This window comes from Asterias amurensis, chromosome 5 (assembly GCF_032118995.1).
Source record: "Asterias amurensis chromosome 5, ASM3211899v1".
Classification (NCBI taxonomy): Eukaryota; Metazoa; Echinodermata; class Asteroidea; order Forcipulatida; family Asteriidae; genus Asterias; species Asterias amurensis.
Window position 1 is genome coordinate 13,050,135 of NC_092652.1, and position 21,343 is coordinate 13,071,477.

Genomic DNA, 21,343 nt, shown 5'->3' on the forward strand with positions numbered 1-21,343 from the left:
TACACAATCTTTAATTAGTTGGGCTGAGCTAGTTAGTGATCTGAGATTATTTTTCCGCCCAGGAGATATGGTCAGGGATGTAACAAACAGATATACGAAGACAAATGTCGCAATTTCATAATTTAAAGGTGACACAACCCCTGTTACACCTAGACATGTAGCAAGAACCGTCTTTGTGTTGATAATGCATCCCTGATGGTGTCGACTTGTAATGACGGCCGTTTGCGGAATTTTATTATTTCGGTGCTGAGGAGAAATTCGGTGCTCTGGGCCCGATTTAGTGTTGGGCCCAAACACAGTGCTCACTTCAGCCTGGTATATCACCGCTTTTTACAAAAAAAAACAAAGATCGAAGTAGTAGCATATTCCTGTGTCGTATGATCTGGGGAGTCACGGACATGGAACCTGAATGGCAGAGCATTTTCTTTTTACCAATCGCATTTGGGAGCATTATGATTAAATAAACCATGGAGGAGGCGGCTCCATGCGGATGAACAATCGCAATCGGTCCGAACAATCTGCAACTTCACTTCACACTGCACTCTGTTAACTGTACTAAATTAATATTAGTACTATAAACAGTCTGAACTGTAGGCTACTACATCACCTTGCAGTGTGGTGTGCATCAATCATGGCCGAATCGGCCGTAGCAAGTACTGTAAGCCTACATCAACATTTGCATCAACCTAATACAACGTCTTGGGATCCAGTGTTAAGCAAAGATTGGGACAAACAGAAGGCAACTCAACAATGTATTCTAAGAATCAAACGGTAAACATCTTCTGCTTTGCTATTTTTTGTGGTGAAAAAAAAAAAAACCTGAAAACATTCGTCTGTCATGTCTTGTCTGTTATATGGAAATCCATGTAAACTGCGGGGGGGTGGGGGGGGGGGGGGGGGGAAGGGGGGTACTAATTATTAAGCCCTAAATTGGTCCAATCCACCTCTGTGTACGTGTCCTTCCTGATTCTGAGCATGCTGAAGGGTTTGGACCTAGATTTATAGCGCTAGTTGTATCGTAGGAGGTCCTGTTTTCGAGGTGTCCCTAAAATCGTGGCAAATCTTTTACCTCTCTGTGCGCGATGTAAACAGTCCTTAGATAAAAATTGTGTGGTTTTATTTGCCAAGCAAAGAGTCTCCTCTCCCTTGACCAAAACTTAGAAACACGTAAGGCTCCACTGGATGTTTGCACTTGTAAATGCAAAAAGTTTGGTATTTTAGGCATTTCTACAAGGTACAAAAGTATGTCATAATGTTGAGGCCATATGAAAAACGTTTGCCCACCGAAAAAGTTTCATCAAACACTATTTCAATTCACAATTCATGATGACCAAATCATGTGACTGATTAATTTGCTGAGCATTCTGGAAAAAAATTACAGAGGCTTAAAGCCATTGGACCCTTTCGGTACAGAAAAAAAAAAAAAAGTTCACAGATTTACAAATAATTTACAGGGTTTACAGAAGGTAATGGTGAAAGACTTCTCTTGAAATATTAGTCCATGAAATGCTTTACTTTTTGAGAAAACGGTAAAACAATATAAATTCTCGTTAACGAGAATTACGGAGTTGTTATAAACACATGTCATGACACGGCGAAACGCGCGAAAACAGGAGTGGGTTTTCCCGTTATTTTCTCCCGACTCCGATGTCCGATTGAGCCTAAATTTCCACAGGATTGTTATTTTATATATAAGTTGTGATACACGAAGTGTGGGACTTGGACAATACTGTTTACCGAAAGTGTATAATGGCTTTAAAGAAGCCATGTGCCTTATATCATTTTCTAATATTTTTTGAGATTTTCTTTTTTAACCCTCATATCAATATTATTATTAATATTAAAATTTAAACAACAGCGTGTTGATTCAATTATCACTGTTTATTTATACTCTTTATTATAAATTTTAAGAAAAAAAAAGGGACAAAAATAAATAAAAATCAGATTTGAAAGCCAATGATTATTCACATTTTTTATTAAATTATTTATTTTTGTTATTTTTTGCAAATTACCATGGTAATTTTAAAATTTCATTAAAAAATATTTTGAATAAAACGAAGACAACTGCTGGCTATAGAGTCATACACAGAGTCTCAAAGAACACTTGTAGTCACTGCAGATGTTTCTTCCATGTATGGCTTCACTGGGAAACCATGCTTTCTTTTTTGCCGTGAAAACAGGAAAAACTCAAAACAAATGGGGCCAGTTGAAGTCATCGAAGATCGGTGTGTAGTGTGAACATTTCAATGTCCATCAAGTTTTAATATATGTTTTCATACTTCATATTAACAAAAGAAGATAATTAGGGCATCGGTTGATATAAGGCATCATTATTTTTTTCCCAATTCAAAGAAAAAGACATAATAGCGTGAAAACTGTTAAGGGGAGGATAATAGTACGTATGTAGTACTTACTAGTAGTAGTAATGAAACGAGTAGTAGTAATCAAACGATCGTATAGCGCCAACGGTGCTGTAAAAGTATACTCCTATTTTATAGACCTTTAAATCCCGCTGTCACTGTTCCGTCCCAACTTGATAATCGTCCCAACTATAGTTGGGACTGGTCCCAACTTGAGTGTTAAAGATGGGGCGTCCCAACTAACTACTTGGGATTTCACATAGAGTTCAACAGTACATGCGTGGATTACTGTACTGTCGGGTCCAAACTGTGTAGACTTGATTTCAAGTCTGAGACTGCGGTTATTTCTCTGCATCAGCCACACAGAATTGACTGCCGTCCCAAACTGTACCAATGGGTTGACTGTCCCAACTCAGGGTAGTGGAATATGCCCGGGTTGATAATATTTTAGCTGAGTGGTAGGGATGGTCTCCTCTTAGAAGATGGGACAGTTGTTACCCTAATGACTGTCCCAACTGTAGTGGGGATAGACCAAATTTTAATTTATAGTATATTATTTGGTAGGGATGGTCTCAACTATAGTTGGGACAGTCGTTGGGACAGTTGTAACTCTAGTTGGGACCCCCAGTCCCAACTGTAGTAATGACTGTCCCAACAGTTAAGGCAAGAAAACCCAGGAGTTGCAGACCTTGAGAAAGATGGAAAGATTATCACCGATGATACAGAGAAGGCAAACATCTTGAATGAACAGTTTCAGAGTGTGTTTACCAAGGAGCCTCCTGGGGAGTTGCCCCGACTTGGAGCTAGCCCGTACAAACAGATTGGTCAGCTCATCATCACCAAAGAGGGAGTTGGAAAGCTCCTCAGCGAGCGTAAGCCCAACAAAGCACCAGGTCCAGACGGAATTCCACCTTGGTTTCTGAAACTTGGAGCTAAGCAGCTAGCCTCACCACTTCAGGACCTGTTTCAAAGTTCAATCAACACAGGTGTAGTACCACAAGACTGGAAGGAAGCAAATATCACATCAATATTCAAGAAGGGAAACCGTACCTGTGCAGCAAACTACCGTCCTGTCTCACTCACTATAGTGGTTTGCAAGGCTTTGGAGCATATTGTACACAGCCATGTGATGAAACATTTGGAGAAACAACATATCTTAACTGATTTTCAACATGGATTCCGAGCTAAAAAGTCAACAGAAACGCAACTCATCCTCACAATTAATGACATTAGCATGGAACTCAACAAGAACAACTTGGTTATGTCGCAGTGCTTGATTTTACCAAGGCCTTCGACAAAGTCCCGCCCCGTCATCTTATCTCCAAACTTCAATATTATGGATTAAGTGGGGAGATCTCAACATGGGTTCAGGACTTCCTGACAGGGCGCACCCAACAAGTCGTAAATAATGGACATACATCACTCCCAGCAGCCGTCACTTCTGGTGTGCCACAAGGCACTGTCACTGGTCCACTTTTGTTTTTGTTGTACATCAACGACCTGCCAAACAACATCACCTCTCAGACCAGGCTTTTTGCAGATGCTTGCTTTACACCCCAATTCCTACCAACGGGGACACCAGCACTTTGCAGAATGACCTGAAACTCCTGGAAACCTGGCAAGACACTTGGTTAAAGGAACACGTTGCCTTGGATCGGTCGAGTGGTCTTTGAAAAGCGTTTGTAACCATTTGGTTTTTTTTCATTGCCCTTTCTATGGTGTTATAATTTTGTTGATTGTCTCGTTTTGGTGTTTGTCATTGTTTGTTTTTGTCGTTCTTATTGTACAATGTAATTTTGCTGTATTTTGCTTACTCTTTTTAGCTGAATGTTTATAATATGTAAATCACTGTACAGCGTTTTGAGATTTTTTATTTAAGACGCTATATTAAAAATAAATTATTACAATATTATTATTATTATTGTTTGCTATAAAATGCATATGATTAGAAAGATGTTTTAAAAGTAGAATATATGATCCACACAAGTATCACTCGAAATCGCGTGGTTTTCCTTTTACATGTACCTCGTCGACAAACACGGTCGGCCATTTATGGGAGTCAAATTTTTGACTCCCATAAATTAAATGGCTGACGGTGTTAGTTCGCAAAGTAAAATGAAAACCACGCAAGTTTGAGGCAAATGTGTGTGGATCATTGTATTCAACTTTTAAAACATCTTTCTAACCATATGTATTTTATAACAAACGGTTACGAACGCTTTCCAAATACCAACTCAACCGATCCAAGGCAACGTGTTCCTTTAATGAACTTTAATCCAAGCAAGTGCTGCACCATGACCATAGGCAAGAGAAACCCATCCCAGCATGAATACAAATTTTGCAATCAAGTCTTGCACAGCGTCTCGTCTCAAAAATACCTTGGTGTTCATATATCTAATACCCTCAGCTGGAACATCCATATGTACAGGAGTCCATCAAGAAAGCTCAAAGAGTGCAGAATGTTATCCGCAGGAATTTGTGGAGCTGTAACAGTGAAGTGAAATCAACTGCTTATTTGAGCTTCTAAGTGAGACCACTCTTAGAATATGCTGCATCCGCTTTGGACCCCTCAACAAAATAGCGAGGTTTCGCACAGGAAACTACAATGGGAACTGTTACTAAACTTCTAGATGACTTGGGATGGGACACACTACAGCACAGGAGAAATCAACAGAAATTATGTATGCTCTACAAGATGAAAAATGGGTTGGTTGACATTCCACTTCACAATGTTCAGCCCAATACCAGGGATACAAGGGGAAACAACCAAAAATTCACTCAAGTCAGCCATAAAGCTCGGGCCTTCAAAGATTCATTCTTCGTATCGTATCAACTGTTAAACTCTGGAACTCACTCTCGTCGGCTGCTGTGAAAAGCACAACCCTAGCTAAATTCAAGGGACATATACATTGTAAGCAACAACAAATTCATGTAGTAGTCTATTTCCACACGCAGTGCGCAAGTTAGCGTAGATGAATCCGGCAGGATATTTTGCTGACTGAACCAATGGAGATAAGATAGAGAACTGTAGTGGGGATAGACCAAATTTATTTTATAATATATTATTTGGTAGGGATGGTCTCAACTATAGTTGGGACAGTCATTGGTACAGTTAGGACAGTCGTTACTCTAGTTGGGACCCCCAGTCCCAACTGTAGTAATGACTGTCCCAACTGTAGTAGGGATAGACCAAATTTATTTTATAATAACTTATTTGGTAGAGATGGTCTCGGCTATAGTTGGAACAGTCATTGGTACAGTTAGGACAGTTGTTACTCTAGTTGGGACCCCCAGTCCCAACTGTAGTAATGACTGTCCCAACTGTAGTAGGGATAGACCAAATTTATTTTATAATGTTTTATTTGGTAGATATGGTCTCAACTATAGTTGGGACAGTCGTTTGTACAGTTGGGACAGTCGTTACTCTAGTTGGGACCCCCAGTCCCAACTGTAGTAATGACTGTCCCAACTGTAGTGGGGATAGACCAAATTTATTTTATAATAATTTATTTGGTAGAGATGGTCTCGGCTATAGTTGGAACAGTCATTGGTACAGTTAGGACAGTCACTACTCTAGTTGGGACCCCCAGTCCCAACTGTAGAAATAACTTGACTTCGCTTTTATTCAAGTTGTCTTGGCCCCTAGGCATGTTTATTTGTTTGATGCCCACAAGTTCATCTCTATTTGTACAAGTAGGCTCAAACTGTAACACTAATTTTCAACATAAAACTATAATTGAGAATTTCTAGAGAATAATTAATTTACCCACTCAAACCCTAGCTTCTACTACGCACCGCCATGCTCCAGCCACAAAAGTACCGTCCCTTAAACTACACTGCTGAACAATAGACCCTTCCCATGAAATATGTAAATTGGACATAGCGCGTGCGCACTAACCTTTTGGTTGGCAAATTGAGGGAACATCGCGCTGTTTTGTACACGGGTAATGGGTGCGTCACGCAGACGCGATTGCGCGTCTGCTTAGTACACATCTCTATGGCGTTTGCCAACCAACAGGGTCTGTATGCATGCGTGAATGTTATTAGCATATTTCATGGGAAGGGTCCATTACCGACTTGATTTCAAGACTAGTGCTGGGTGAATAGTGAAATTTTGATATTCGGATACCGCTGGCCAACTATCCAAAATTAACCGGATATTCGAATAGTTTATTTCGCCGCTAGAGGGCGCTATTAAAATAAAAATAATTTTTTTTAAATTTTTAAATTTTTTTTTTTGCCGCTAGAGGGCGCTGTTCGTTTGTGAATGAGATCGTATGGGCGGATTGATATTAGTTTTAGACAGTGTCACTCGGTTCATTCATAAAAATAACCGGATCTAATTTAAAGATGGCGATTTGCTTTTTCTTTTGATCGTGATAACTCTTCGTGAAGGAAAACTTTCGTAATCTTTGAACAAATTACGTCAGAAATGTCACTGTTTTAACTCTCTACGGAGGTGAGCATAGTTAAATACTTAATTTATGCTGTTTTATGCTGTCTTAATAGAAGTTTCATAAGGATTCAGACAAAACATTCCTATCAGTTGTCGCCCGACGTCTGCGGATATTCGGATATTAAAAGAATATCTGGTTACTTGGTTGTAATTACAGAACTATCCGGTTTATAAATAGCTATTCGCGCCATATGCGGATATCCGGTTAAGAAAAAAAAGGCATTCGCGGTTACGGATAGGAAAACCTATTCGCCATTAACCGGATATTCGAATAATTCGCCCAGGCCTATTCAAGACTAGCTCACACCACGAGGCATCCTCCTCTATCTGTGCACACACAACTACCACCACACATCATGCAGCAGAAAACAACCCTGGTACCCTGCAACGCGCTGGTACCCTGTATTACTGTCCCAACTATAGTTGGGCCGCCCCAACTTTAACACTCAAGTTGGGACTTCCAATGACAGTACGCAATGTTAATATTCATTACGCATGGCACCAGACTATTATTTCATCCAGCCTCAGTTTGGTTAATGAGTTGGAATGGAGTAAAATCAAGATGACCACACCATGATGAAGGTCTACACACGATCTTTGGGAGTAATCTAATGGGGGCTGGTCATGACAAGTCCCTTAAGGCAGTGGACACTAATATTGGTATAATTACTCAAATAATTATTAGCATAAAACAGGTTTGTTATTTTATATATAAGTTGTGATACACGAAGTGTGGGACTTGGACAATACTGTTTACTGAAAGTGTATAATGGCTTTAAAGACAGGTGGGAATCTACGGGTACTCCAAGGTCCCTTTCCACTTCAACTTCTTTCAATGTGACCAATTTATGATATGGTTATTATTAGCGACTAAAATAGTATGAGATTCGTTCCCACAGGTTAGTTTTATTGTATCTATTTTGTATAGGATTAAAACGGTCAACAGTTCAGAAGATAGTTAGACATTTAAGAGTTTGTGAACAAAACTCAAGCTATTCGGTTGAAATGTTTAGGGATGATGTCATTGAAATTTGAAAATAACTATGTTAAAGAAAGAGTTATTTATTTATGTAAGTAAGAATGGTGGTACAAGTAAATGTTTCAACCAAGGAACCTGAAATACGAAATATTACTTCTGTTTTGAAGGGTAAAACCACAACTTCCAGCTTAGGCAAGATATGAAGGTAATAAGGGGTCCCCTCAAAATCTAAATCTGAGGTCTCGAAATCAAATTCATGGAAAATTACTTCTTTCTCAAAAACTACATTGCTTCAGAGGGAGCCGTTTCTCACAATGTTTTACACCATCAACAGCTCCCCATAACTCGTTACCAAGTAAGGTTTTTGAGTAATTACCAATTGTGTATACTGCAATAAGGCATGTGTTTATTTTGGATAAACGAGTTGGTCTTTGAAAAGCGTTTTGTAACCGTTTGTTATAAAATACATGGTTGGAAAGATGTTGTAAAAGTAGAATACAATGATCTACACACATATGCCTCGAAATTGCGTGGTTTTCTTTTTACCTCGTCCAATAACACGGTCGGCCATTAATTTTATGGGAGTCAAAATTTTGACTCCCATAAATGGCCGACCGTGATAGTTCGCGACGTAAAAAGAAAACCGTACAGTTTTGAGTGATACTCGTGTGGATCATTATATTCTACTTTTAAAACATCTTTATAACCATATGCATTTCATAACAAACAGTTTCAAACGCTTTTTATAGACCAACTTGTCCGATCCAAGACATCGTGTTCCTTTAACGACTCATTTTAAGGTCAAAATTTCAAATAAGCAAAAATTTTGCATTTTTGAAATTTTCACAAAATTTGACCCCAAGTGATAGATCTATCCATAAAATGTAATTTTAAGTTAATGTTGATCTGACAAACATATGTAATTAAAGTCACCTGGAAATATAATTTTTTTTTCTTCAAAGATTAGAGTATTATGTTCCTGAACAATAAAATAATTTTTTGAGTAATTGTTTTTAACGATTTAGATGTTTGAAAAAATAATAAAGTTTTGTTGGGGTGACTTCGCCTACCCCTTTTGTGACGTCAATCGAGGCAGACTTTGCCTCAATCGAACATCGAACACATGTACATGCAAGTCCTAGTCGTGAGTTTGTATTGCTGCTGAATGCAGCAAAACAACTAAAGATGGGGTCAGTTTGCAAAGTGGTATTTTCCAACGCTGTGCTGCAAACACTTCAAGCCATCATGCTCCGAGAATCCGGAATACACTACACATTAGAAAAGTTCTTTTCTAAAGCATGACGCCATCCCAACAATTTTTCCAGCTAGCGGGGAAGTTGAAGAAGGTACCTGAAGGACGTAACGAACCTAAAGGAGCATTTGCCTAACGTGAAAAAAAATCAGGTATTGTTTCAACTTTGAGGGCATGTTTTTAGCTTGCCCCAAGCGTCACTATCTTGTGTTGGTACTGCATGCGATTCATCACGCCTCGAACAGCGCCCTCTTGGGTCGGGCTTATTTTTTAATTTGAAAATAACATGGAAACTAGTTTTTGAAAACCTTAGTTAATTGTTTATTCACATTCCACTCATCAAAACACATATTTTAGTGACAAAAGCTTTATTTTGAAAAAATACCACTTCCAGGTGACTTTAAGGGATAAACTTTGACCTTGTTCACAAACATATATAGCAAAGCAAACATAAAGGGGGACTATTGAAAAGTGTACATTTTGAGTATACCAACATTTTTTGCACTCCCCATCTCAATGGTGCTCATATATGTTAAAAACAACTTTTTTTGGAAGGTAAATGTACCCAGGCAGTTTTTGATTTTTTTTTTCAAAGACCACCTTCATGTAAGGTCATATTGTGGTCAAAAAGTGCAAAAAATTTCATTTTTTGTTGTTGATTTGTTCGCCAAATTTTACCCCAGGCGGCAGATCTAGTATCCATAAAACTTATTTTCATTATCATAATGACATTCCAAATCTGTGAAATTAAGAGTTAATATTTTGTTCTGTACACAAATTTGTAGGAAAATTAAATCTGAAGGTGCAATTTTCTCCTAAAGTGCAATAGTTTGCACACCCTTTTCCAGCACTGCAAAATAACAGTTATAACAAACCAGTTTTTAATATAAAAAAAAATCATATTACACCTTCCGAATTGGTAAATTGAAACAATAAATGTGTATGCTGTTTCATGCAATTAGTTTGATATGTACATACAGTAGTAGTTGTATAGTTTGACATGCTCAAAAACTGCATGTCTGATATCAAAGTTATTTTTACTCCCAATCTTTCTAAGTACGCAGTTAAATACTCAACTTTTATTTGTGAATTAACAAAGTGGAACATTCATTTTGCAGTAAAATGTTGTTTTATCCTAGTTAGGACATTGTAGCTACGATGGGGGTATGGGATTTCGTGCAGTGATACATTGTATACTTTCTTATCTGGAGTGCCATTATTCAAAGCTAACTCCAGAGCTACATGTAACCAGGCACACCAAAACCACTACAGCTTGACATACTTTTATGCCAAGTTTTTTTTTGAAAGAATTCTCACAACTCTTCAGGCACTAGCAGACAACAATGACACTCTCATCACTTTGATCAATCATTTTGTGGACATAATTAACCCAGGTCAGAAACATACCGTCATCACAGTTGCCCGACCACTGTACACAGCAGGAAGACATGAACTTATACTGGCAAGTCCAAAGTTTGAGATTTAAATTTTTCTCAAGGGAGGACTATACGTCTGCTTCAACTTTCTGAAGGCTAATTGCCAACACATGGAAAGTACATGGCTTGGTTAGGCCTACTTGTGGACAGAGGCGGGTGTTAATGAAGCCAATAATTTATGACTGAGCCCATGCTTCAAGGCAAAGCCTACTTTTGCCCCTTTAATTTAGGACATCGACTGACCTGCGACGCTCTGTGGCACATTAAATGGTCAGTGCTTGAATCTTGGTTGGCTAAAATTGGCACGTTAATTACCTGATACGTCCAGTAACTGAGAGACTTGCACAACCTGTAAGGGGGCTTCCATGCTCTTACATGATGCGACACAGCCTCTCCTACATGACCATTGGGAAAAGAAAGTCTCTGAAAAGCAAAATTAATATGTGTCAAGGGAATCTGCCGTAAAGGAGAACTTGCTCTCATTGAGCAGTTTGGTAACACTTGTGCACCTTGGTAAAGATCATCAACCTTGTCAGGCTCCAACTCTTTGGTAAATAAGGCAAAGAAGCGTCTGGAGATGTTACTGCCAACAAGAGATGCACTGAAACTTCACACAGCATAAACTAGGAATACATGGACGTCTCATCTCTCACACTGACACAGACACACAGAAGCTTAAAAGAAAGAGTGAGGTTACCTGGAAGACTACCCCTATCTCAGATGCTTGATTTGAGCTAGTTTTATAAGGGTGCAAATCAAAGGGCATCATGTCAAACTGTAAAACTATGTCTAACTATTCTGCATACAAGTACCTTCTTGTTTCATTTTACCACATAAGAAAGTTTGATATTATTTTTTTTTTTTTAATGCCTTGGTACATACATGTTTATTGACCTTTAAAAAAAAAAGTTGTTTTCAAACAATTATATGCATTGTTGGGATAGGAAGTGCAAATCACTGTATTATGCTCAAGATATACGCACTTTTTGAGAAAATTGCACTTTAAGGTTTAATTTTCCTATACGTTTGTGTACAAGACAAAAGACCAACTCATAATTACACAGACTTGGCTTGTCAATATGATGATGAAACTATATTTTATGGATAGATCTATCACTTGGGGTCAAATTTTGTGAAAATTTAAAAAATGCAAAATTTTTGCCTTATATAAAATTTTGACCCTTAAAATGAATCGTTATGACCCAACATGAAGGTGGTGTTTGAATTATTTGTTTTTTTCTCAAAAACTGCCTGGGTATATTTACCTTTGAAAAAAAAAAGTTGTTTGAAACAAATTTATGCACCAATGAGGATGGGGAGTGCAAAAACAATCGGTGTACTCCAAATGTACACTTTACAAGATAATCACACTTTTACACTTTGTTTTGCTATACATTTGTGTATAAGGTCAAAGTTTACATGTTAATTACATAGGTTTGTAGTTCAACATAAATTTAAAAATACATTTTATGGATAGATCTATCAAATGTGAAACTGTCGGTACAGAATTTTTTTTTAAAGTTCACAGATTTACAAATAACTTACAGGGTTTACAGAAGGTAATGGTGAAAGACTTCTCTTGAAATATTATTTCATGAAATGCTTTACTTTTTGAGAAAACATTAAAACAATATCAATTCTCGATACCGAGAATTACGGATTTATTTTAAACACATGTCATGACATGGCGAAACGTGCAGAAACATGGGTGGGTTTTCCCGTTATTTTCTCCCTACTCCGATGACCGATTGAGCCTAAATTTTCACAGGTTTGTGCTCCGGCTTTTGATGTTTTCACGAAGGGCCAACATTTTTTACCTACAATGTTTTTTGCGCACGCGACCCAAACGGCAACACTGGCCACAACTTGTTTTTTCGTTTTCACAAACAGCCAATTTGTGTATTTCTCTATTGCGTGGAAAGTTCCCCTTGCACAGCGAAAAAGTAGGAGAACCGGCTTTTGCATTTTCACGAACAGCCAATTTGTTTAAACACGACGCGCTGCACACAGACCACGTTTTGTACAGTTTTCACAAAGAGACAGTTTTGTTAATTGAATAATTACAGTTTTGTTAACTGAATAATTACTCATTAATTAAACCGTATGGACAAAGTTGGAAACAGATTTGTATGATTTAGGATCTCTACTTTCCTGTTGTGTAAAAATGTCAAAGATTAAACATCGAAAAGTCTATGAACCATAGAATCAAAATTAGCATAACTTCTCAAAACATACATTTTTTGCTGCAGGGGACAAATTGTCCCTTGGTGAAAACGGTGAGGATTTTTGTAACATATCAATCGTTACAAACAATTACTAAAATTTGTTTGATTGTTCATAAACATTTACTCTAATGTTTGAAAAAAAAAAAAATCTATTACCAGGTGACTTAAAAGTCGCACCGTTTTTCTTGAAAAATGGCTAACCCAAATGTTGGTACACAGGTTGTCGGAACATAAAGCGGCGGTCCCAACCCGCCGTACGTGCAGGTGCGTGCTGTCTACGTGCAAAAACGTGGGCAAGATTTGGGGAACCGTACGTTCCGAGTACATGCCGAGTACCGCCTCAGTACTGATTTGGGAGCACGCAGACACGACGAAGCACTTTTAGTGCCTGAGGAACTTTCTCTGCGTCACCCGTACGGATTCACCCCCAGTACGGGTGAGGTGTGTGCCCTCTACAGCCAACGCACTGACTCCGTGAGTCTTTTTTTTCTTCTCCAACGGTCACTTGCACGAGTACGTAAGCACGTGCTCCACACTTACAACACAAGTGTGGGCACTTATTTCTGCAGTATAAAAAAAAACGAGCCGTCAGACGAGTGCCATCATTTCGTCTCAAAGATGCCGAAGAAGACACAGAATAAGAGGTCGCTGCATCTGCAGCTCAAAAGGCAGCGGATACGGCCAGAGAGGCCCAACAGAAACGGGCCACGGAAGATGAGAGGGCTAGATTGGAAGAGGGGAGGAAGAGTGAAGAAGAGTCAGATGGTGACGCCAGAGAGTCTGATCATGAGAAGGGTGCTGCTGGTGGATCGGAGAGTGGGTCACAATAAGAACAAAAACATTTTACTATTTGTTTGACACAATGAATACATAAAATTAAATTATGAGTTCATGGAATAGAGTTCATCAAATTAAATCATGAATACCATGAGTTCATGTGCTCAAACAACGCGATCTTGCCATGGTAGGTGGCCCGAAGTGGAGAACTTTAATAGTCCGCCAAATAGTTTCTAAATACACAGTTGTACATTTTACATGTAATATTATCGTACAAACATGTGATCATTCATTTTTTAAATTTCAGAATATGTTAATTTAAAAAAGGAAACTTATTAATGTGTAACACTTACTTTCACTTTCAGCTGAAGTTCGTCCTATATATACCCCCCCCTCGACATCGGGCGAAAAGCTCACGTTCATCGCACTTGCACGCACTTACAACGTGCAAGTGAGTAGGGACACCGTACGTGACCAGCACGTGTAAGTACGGCCTCCGTACGACAACGTGGTAATCGCAAGATGAGCGTACGTTGTAAGCACGTTGTAAGCATGTACAACTCACTTACCACGTGCGCAACGTACGATGCACACAACCGCTCACGGCCAGGCGTGGCGTGCGGGCCACGTACTTACACCTTGCGCAAACCGTGCGAGTGACGTGCGTAGACGTACTCCCTCCCGGCTCTTGCCACTCCCTCCCCACGTTTTCAGAAAAACGTGGTATTTTGAAAAACGAATTACAAGTAAAATGATATTTTAAACTACCATTTAAAAAAAATACATTTTCCACATTAAACTGTCCATAACTTAATATTGCATTGGGCGACATGTGACTCATTTTCACAGAGTGGGTCACAAATAACAAAGAAAATCATGCAAAAACAAACTGAAAAAAAAAAAAAAAAAAAAAAAAAAAAATGTATTTGTTAATACACATGTAACAACAAAATTAAATGGGGAACTAAGGAAATAATAAATGAACAAAATAAGAAATAAAAAAGCACTGTAAATATACATTAGTTACTGGAAGAGGATATGGCACGCAAAACCTGACGACAAAAGGAATTAAGAGAAGGGGCTCCGAACACCTCACAAGAACCATGGATACTGTTATATGTGGAGGAAATCCTTGACAAAAAGCCACGCTTTGTCACATCTACTCGATTCCTTGGCACATATAAGATGTGTTTACTAGACTGTCTAGTATTACGGTTAGGTACATGTAAGCCAAAGGGGTTGAACTCAGTGTTGCTAAAATGATTGTGGAAAGATTTGTAGAGAAATAGACAGTCATTCAAAGTTCTTCTCTGTCTAAGGGGTGGAAGTCTGTACATTTTACATAGGTCAAGATAATCCAAGTTATAATCAGTGCCATTATTTAGTGTCCTATGAATACATTTGAGAAAACGAAACTGAACTCCCTCTAGTCTATGTGCTTGATGGGCTGTAAGAGTTAAATACAATAGTACAAAATTCAAGATTAGGTCTGATGAGAGAACAAAACAAGATACGTAAAACATACTCATTCTTTAAAGACCGAAAGTTACGCCATACTAAACCACTTATGCGATTAGCTTTTTTGATAATAGTATTAACGTGAGGAATGAAAGTGAGTTTGCATTCAATAAAAATACCAAGATCTTTCTGAACATCAACACGAGTAAGAATATTATCACCTAAGGTATAATCAAATTTGACAGGCTTCTTCTTAAGAGTCGGGGTTAAAATGCTACATTTGTCCATGTTAAGAAATAAACGCCATGTTTTAGACCAGTCAAGAATCCTATCTAAGTCAGCCTGCAAAGAAATAGTATCGACTGTGCAACCAATCTGGCGAAAAACCTTTAAATCGTCAGCATTATTAATGCTGACGATTTAAAGGTTTTTTACTTAAACATTTATTACTTAAACATTCAGGAAGATGTATGTAAAAATCTTGAAGACTTATCCCTACAGTTTGTAGTTGTATGTATGAGTGTTTTCACCCATTGGTCTTTCCAACCTACATGGCAGAGTATCAGCAGCACAACAAAATTGCACAACACTGTCTAAGATTATTTGTGGAAAAAACCAACACTGTTCTACATGTACATGTGTCAAATGTCAAGAAACAGACTGGCTTGCAGGGCATTTGTGTTTTTAAACACAACTTTTTTTTTCTTTTTCTTTTTTGTGCATACAGTTGATACTTATACAAACAAATCTAATACAACCATTTGTTATTTCACTTTTGTTGGTTTGTTTCTTTTCTTTCTCCTCCAGAGATATAATGAATATTTACGCTGAGCCCCCTCCAGGCATGTGTATTGTACCCGAAGAAGACATCACAAAGGTAAAATATTGGGTAAACTCAAAACTTAACTAATGTATTTTAAAGAAAGCAAAAGAAGTTCTTACTACAGCAAAACAACATTAATACTAAACTGAAATATCTGACACTTTTTTTTGTTTTTTGTTATAAGCCTCTTTTCCAAAAATGTCATAAAAGTAATTTTCATAGACTCGATAGGGGTTTACTCGTAGGTAACTTTACACAAAAAAACAAGATCAAAATCGAGAGAGAGATAAGAATGCCAAAGTTAAAAATATTGTAAATTTGAAAATGTAAAAATGAAGTAAAGCTGTTAAAGTAAATGGCATATTGCAAGTTGGACATCTCACTTGGATGCATTTGGAGCAACCACTTGCCCCCGACCTGGGGAAATCCATCATTGAAGTTGCTAATGAATTGAGGTGTCACCTTGCCAAGATTTCCAGTCTGCTAACAAGCACTGGACCTGACAGCACTCCCCAATACCTTTCTTGTAAGCCACTGCTAACTATTGACTGTCGGGACATGTGCAACTTACCATCGTTTGTAAGTTTCAAAAGCAGTGCACCCTATGTTGTATACAGCTTCTGAATGTATTATGCACTTTCAAGACCATTTACCAAGATTTTCACTGATGCCCTGCATTCAGGTTACTTTCTAAAGGACTGGAAAACTGTACACCAATTACAGCCAATTACAACCAACCTCCCCCCCCCCCCCCCCAGTTCCGTTAAACCAACCATACCAGTCTTAAATATAGCGCAAGTATCTTCCAACAAGGTACTCAAGGCACTTAGTGTATACATTTATAGACCAATCCAGGTGCGCAAGTGCTGGGCACCGCCATGGGCGTCGCGCGCCACTGCTGCGGTGTACTTGTGCCTAATTTTGTGCACAAAGACACGAGAAAATCGTTTCCCTTTTCACTCTTTTGGAAATTTAATATCTTCCTCGACAATCTATGCAATTTCTCTCACATGGCTTCATGATATGACGATTTACTACATTCTTGATAATTATTTTAATTTAAGCAAAGAGTAAAATACTGAAATTCTAACCAAACACTCTGCCGATGTCGACTATTATGCAGTGTCCTTGTCTTTTTTAAGACAGAACTGTTTTCAAGATGATTCGGTTTCTGTTTGTTATATGGTCACAGTTTGTACCTTTAAACCTATAGCCAGCGTGTGTGTTTGCTGAGCCATATCTACATGTACCTTTCTTTACCTTCCCCACCTGTGTGCTTTGATAATGGCGCGCTTAGTCCTTTCAAGACGTGGTCATGCTTGAGAAATTATGCGGTATAAAAGGTAATGCATGCCATAGCCGCACCCTCTTTCGATTCTGGGAATCTCGGGACGGGATGCTGACCGGTGCAAACCTTCGGGGATTTGATGTTCACTACTTCTACCGTGGGGTCTGGCGGCGCTGCTGACTGGACGGGAATTCTTTTGACGTACGTAGTACTGAGGGTCTTGGACTACCGTAACTGTGATGTTCTACCATACTACCGAAGGCTACCGGTTGTGAGCGCCCGACTTCCTGTTCCCGAGCACTCCTGGGTCGATTGAGCACTTAAAATGGTATTTCTTCAAATATTATAATTTCATTGATATTCGGCCGAATCTTACTTTATTATACTGATTCAGTTAATTTACGAACTATGCCTTGATTTATGCTATATCTATAACTTCATTTTGTCATCACCCTTTGTAAGCTTTGATTTTGTAAATAAATAAATTAATTAATTGTTATCTTACACAGAATGTTTCAACCGTTGCCTTTGTCAGTTGCTGGTTTTCCCTTTCTTTAATTGTTTATGTAATTCCATTGTTTTATTAGTCTTCCGTGGGTATCAACTTATGGGGTTTAACCTTGTGAGTTGGTCGTACGTTACAGAATTGAGGGCTTGTCTGGGAACCGAACTAAATTGATTGACAATTTGAGTCATTTAGTTTAACCAGCAACTGTTTATATGGCGTGTAAATTTAATGTGGAAGGGTTCTTACGTGTAAGTGACCCTGACATAAGCTTGGGCGATATCGATTTATTTTATTCACGATATATCGCCGACAATATATCGCGATATTCGATATAATCGCGATTAATGAAATTTGACATATCAGTCTTAAAACTCCAAGTGAAAGTTGTAGAAGAGACAGTCCTAGTATAAGAGAGGTGTTCTAATGACCTATTCTTCTGGTTTTACTCCAAACCTATGGGGTATCAGCTAGCAAATACATCGCGATATTTAATCGATATATCGATATATCGCGATTATCGCGATTATCGCGATTATCGCGATACATCGCGATATATCGCGATTTATCTTCAAGTACGCGCTAATCCTCCAATCAGATTGGCAGAATGGAGTGGTGATAAAAACCTATATTGCACGGCTAATATCACTACCATGCGTCTTGTGTGTTCTATGTCACGCGCCAAGTTTGCTTGAAGATAAATACGTTATCACACGCGCGCTCGTGGAAATACGGAAAATATAGCGCGTCTGCGTTCCATATCCAACTCGGCCTTCGGCCTCGTTGGATATGGGACGCAGAAGCGCTATATTTTTCCGTATTCCACTCGCGCTTGTGTGATAACTTATAATATCGATATTTCGATTTAAACCAAATCCATCCGATATCGAAATCTTGTCCAAATTAATATCGCGATATTCGATAATGTCGTGATATCGCCCAAGCTTACCCTGACAGCTCAAGTTAGATAAGCTTAAAAGGTCGTTTGAGTTTTAGCTAAGTACTTTAACGTATCTGTAGTTAGTAGGATGAAGAAAGCTGATTTAAGAGTAGTGCTTGTATAATTTTTCTTTGATGAAGGATTTCTTGGAACCAGTTGAGAAGCTAGCGACTTTGTCTTAGATGTAGGTTCAAACTACTCTGAAGATACTGTGATTAAACTTAAAGAGCTAGAATTACAGAAAGTTCAGGTAGAGAAAGGGCTAGAATTACACAAAGTTCAGGCAGAGTTAGAAATAGCTAAGATAAAGTATGCTCAACCAGAGGGTGGTCCCAAAGCAAACAGATTTACCAAGTAAGCATAATTTTAGACTGGTACCTTGATTTCAAGACGAGGAAGTAGACAAGTACTTCTCACATTTCGAGAAGGTTGCCGAAAGACTTAGTTGGCCTTCGGACATGCGTACTTTGTAACTTCAAAGTGTCTTAACCGGAAAAGCCCAAGAGGTTTACTCGACCCTACCTGTAATCAGAGTTCAGACTATATGAGATAGTTAAAGCGGCAATTCTTAAGGCTTATGAACAGGTTCCTGAAGCCTGTAGACAGAAATTTCACGAGACAAGGAAAATCTCTTTGATTGATGGTGCGCTTCTTGTAAGGTTGATAAAGACTATGCTAAGCTCAGACAGGTAATGCTTTTGGAGGAATTTAAGAGCTGTGTACCTGTTAATGTAAAAGTTCATTTAGAGGAACAGCAGGTCAAAGAAATACACCAAGCAGCTGTGATGGCTGATGATTATGTGTTGACTCACAAAACTGATTTCACTAAAGGGAATAATTTCCCTGGAGGTAAGGGAGGGTTTAGGACTAATAATTCGCCTTTTGATATGGATAAGTCTGCAGACAATAAACTTGAGCTTAAACCAGGCTCTAAACCTGAAGGTTCGGACACTAGTAGTAGTAAGGCAAACAACTCTTATAGGTCTAGCGTAGTTTGTGATTACTGTGGTAAAACAGGGCACGTTAAGTGCAAGTGTTTTGTCTTCTTGAGGAAAACGGCCAGTGATAGTAGTTACACTAAGCCAATAGCCTTTACTACCAGTGTTCTCCCTTCAGCTGGTCAGCAACTTAAGCAGGTTTTAGTCAGAGGGTCTAAATCTGATGTTAGAGAGGAATTCTTAACCTTCATCACAGAAGGAAGTATTTCAATCGTAGTGGGTGATAATTCACCCGAGTACCCAGTCACCATTTTAAGAGACACCGAGGCTTCACAGTCTTTACTGCTTAAAGGTGCAGTGCCGTTGAGTTCGAAGTCCTCTTTAGGAGCTTATACCGGGTGTGGGTAGCGATGTTTTTGAAGTGCCTCTCCATCATGTATTTTTGAAATCAGATTCAGTTTCAGGCCTGATGACAGTAGGGGTGGCACCCAGTTTATCTCAAGGCCTTAATGGTATTACCCTTATATTAGGGAATGCTGTTGCTGGTACCAGAGTTGTAGTTGATCCCGTATATGACATTTAGGCCAAGTACAGTAGATAACACGGACAAACTTGAGAAAGAATTCCCAGGTGTTTTTCCGTCATGTGTAACTACTCGAGCCATGAGTAAGAAAGCTCATGAACGCCCTAGTTGTAGTGATACTGAATTTACAGGTGATGTAGAATTGACAGATACATTTATGACTAGATTGGCCAGTGAGAATCTTTCTGAAACTGTCATGGATAGTGAGGCTAAAGGCCGAGTCACACTACAGCGATAACGAGAACAATAACGATCACGACGCACAGAGGACGATTTGTATTGGTTGAATTGCTCCACGCAGAATACGCACACGCTCATTGGAACTCGTTCTCTTTGCATCATTATCGTTCTCGTTATCACTGCAGTGGGACCGGGCCTTAAAGCCTCAGTTTTAAAAGTAGATGGGCCCTCCCCAGTTGTAGATCAACTAGAGTTCTTAGATGATTTTTCTCTAAATAGAGATGACTTAATCGTTGAACAAGGTAGGGACCCAGAACTTGTTAGCACCGAGCACTTAGTGAAGATGAAGCTTCGAAAGTGCCAACGTGCTTTTTAATTAAAGATGGCGTTCTTATGCGTAAGTGGCGCCCCCCAAATATCCCTGCTGATAATGAATGGGAGGTGTTAGATCAGGTTGTAGTCGCTCAACCGTATCGCTCATATGTTATGAGTCTTGCTCACACTTTACCTGTAGCTGGCCATTTAGGCATTGGTAAGACATGTGACCGTATTTTGAACCATTTCTATTGGCCTATCTTAAGAAAGACAGTAGCCAAGTTTTGTAAGACATGCCATGTATGCCAAGTTGTAGGTAAGTCTAACCAGAACCCACCTAAAGCACCTTTGAGACCAATACCCGCCTTTGATGAGCCATTCAGCAAAGTAATTGTTGATTGCATGGGGCCTCTGCCAAAAACCAAAAAGGGGTTTGATTATATATTTACCATCCATATGAATAAAAGGAAGTTAAAGGTTTTTGCTGGAAAGTATTTACTAAAATGCTAAATGTATCTACTTTGAATGAAAAGTACATTTTTTTCTGTTTAGCACTTGTACTTCCATATGAATAAAAAGGAGAATATACTACAGAATGTTAAGTACTGGTCATTTTTCACAGTAGCTCCAGAGCTACATTGGACAGATAAGTAAAATGCTTGTCTGAAGAAATGGCAGTGTTTATGAGTGTTCCTAATGGGATAAATGTTTAATGAAAGACATCACTGAAATACTAAATAGACACATGCACAGTGTTTCACAACAGAAAAAAAATACACAAAAACTCAGATGGCTTTTAAACAAATTTGTTAACATTTATGCTGAGAA

General features: G+C 38.7%; 1 protein-coding gene across 1 annotated transcript in view; it reads left to right on the plus strand.

The window, feature by feature from the left end:
• Nucleotides 1–283: 283 nt before the first annotated feature.
• The window catches only part of LOC139937641 (ubiquitin-conjugating enzyme E2 Z-like), a 68,637-nt gene continuing 47,577 nt past the window's right edge, over nucleotides 284–21,343 (plus strand). The window contains exons 1-2 of the mRNA XM_071932881.1: nucleotides 284–771; nucleotides 15,751–15,820. Coding sequence (XP_071788982.1) covers nucleotides 632–771; nucleotides 15,751–15,820 — 210 coding nt within the window. The 5' untranslated portion in view covers nucleotides 284–631. The remainder of the gene's footprint in view (nucleotides 772–15,750; nucleotides 15,821–21,343) is intronic.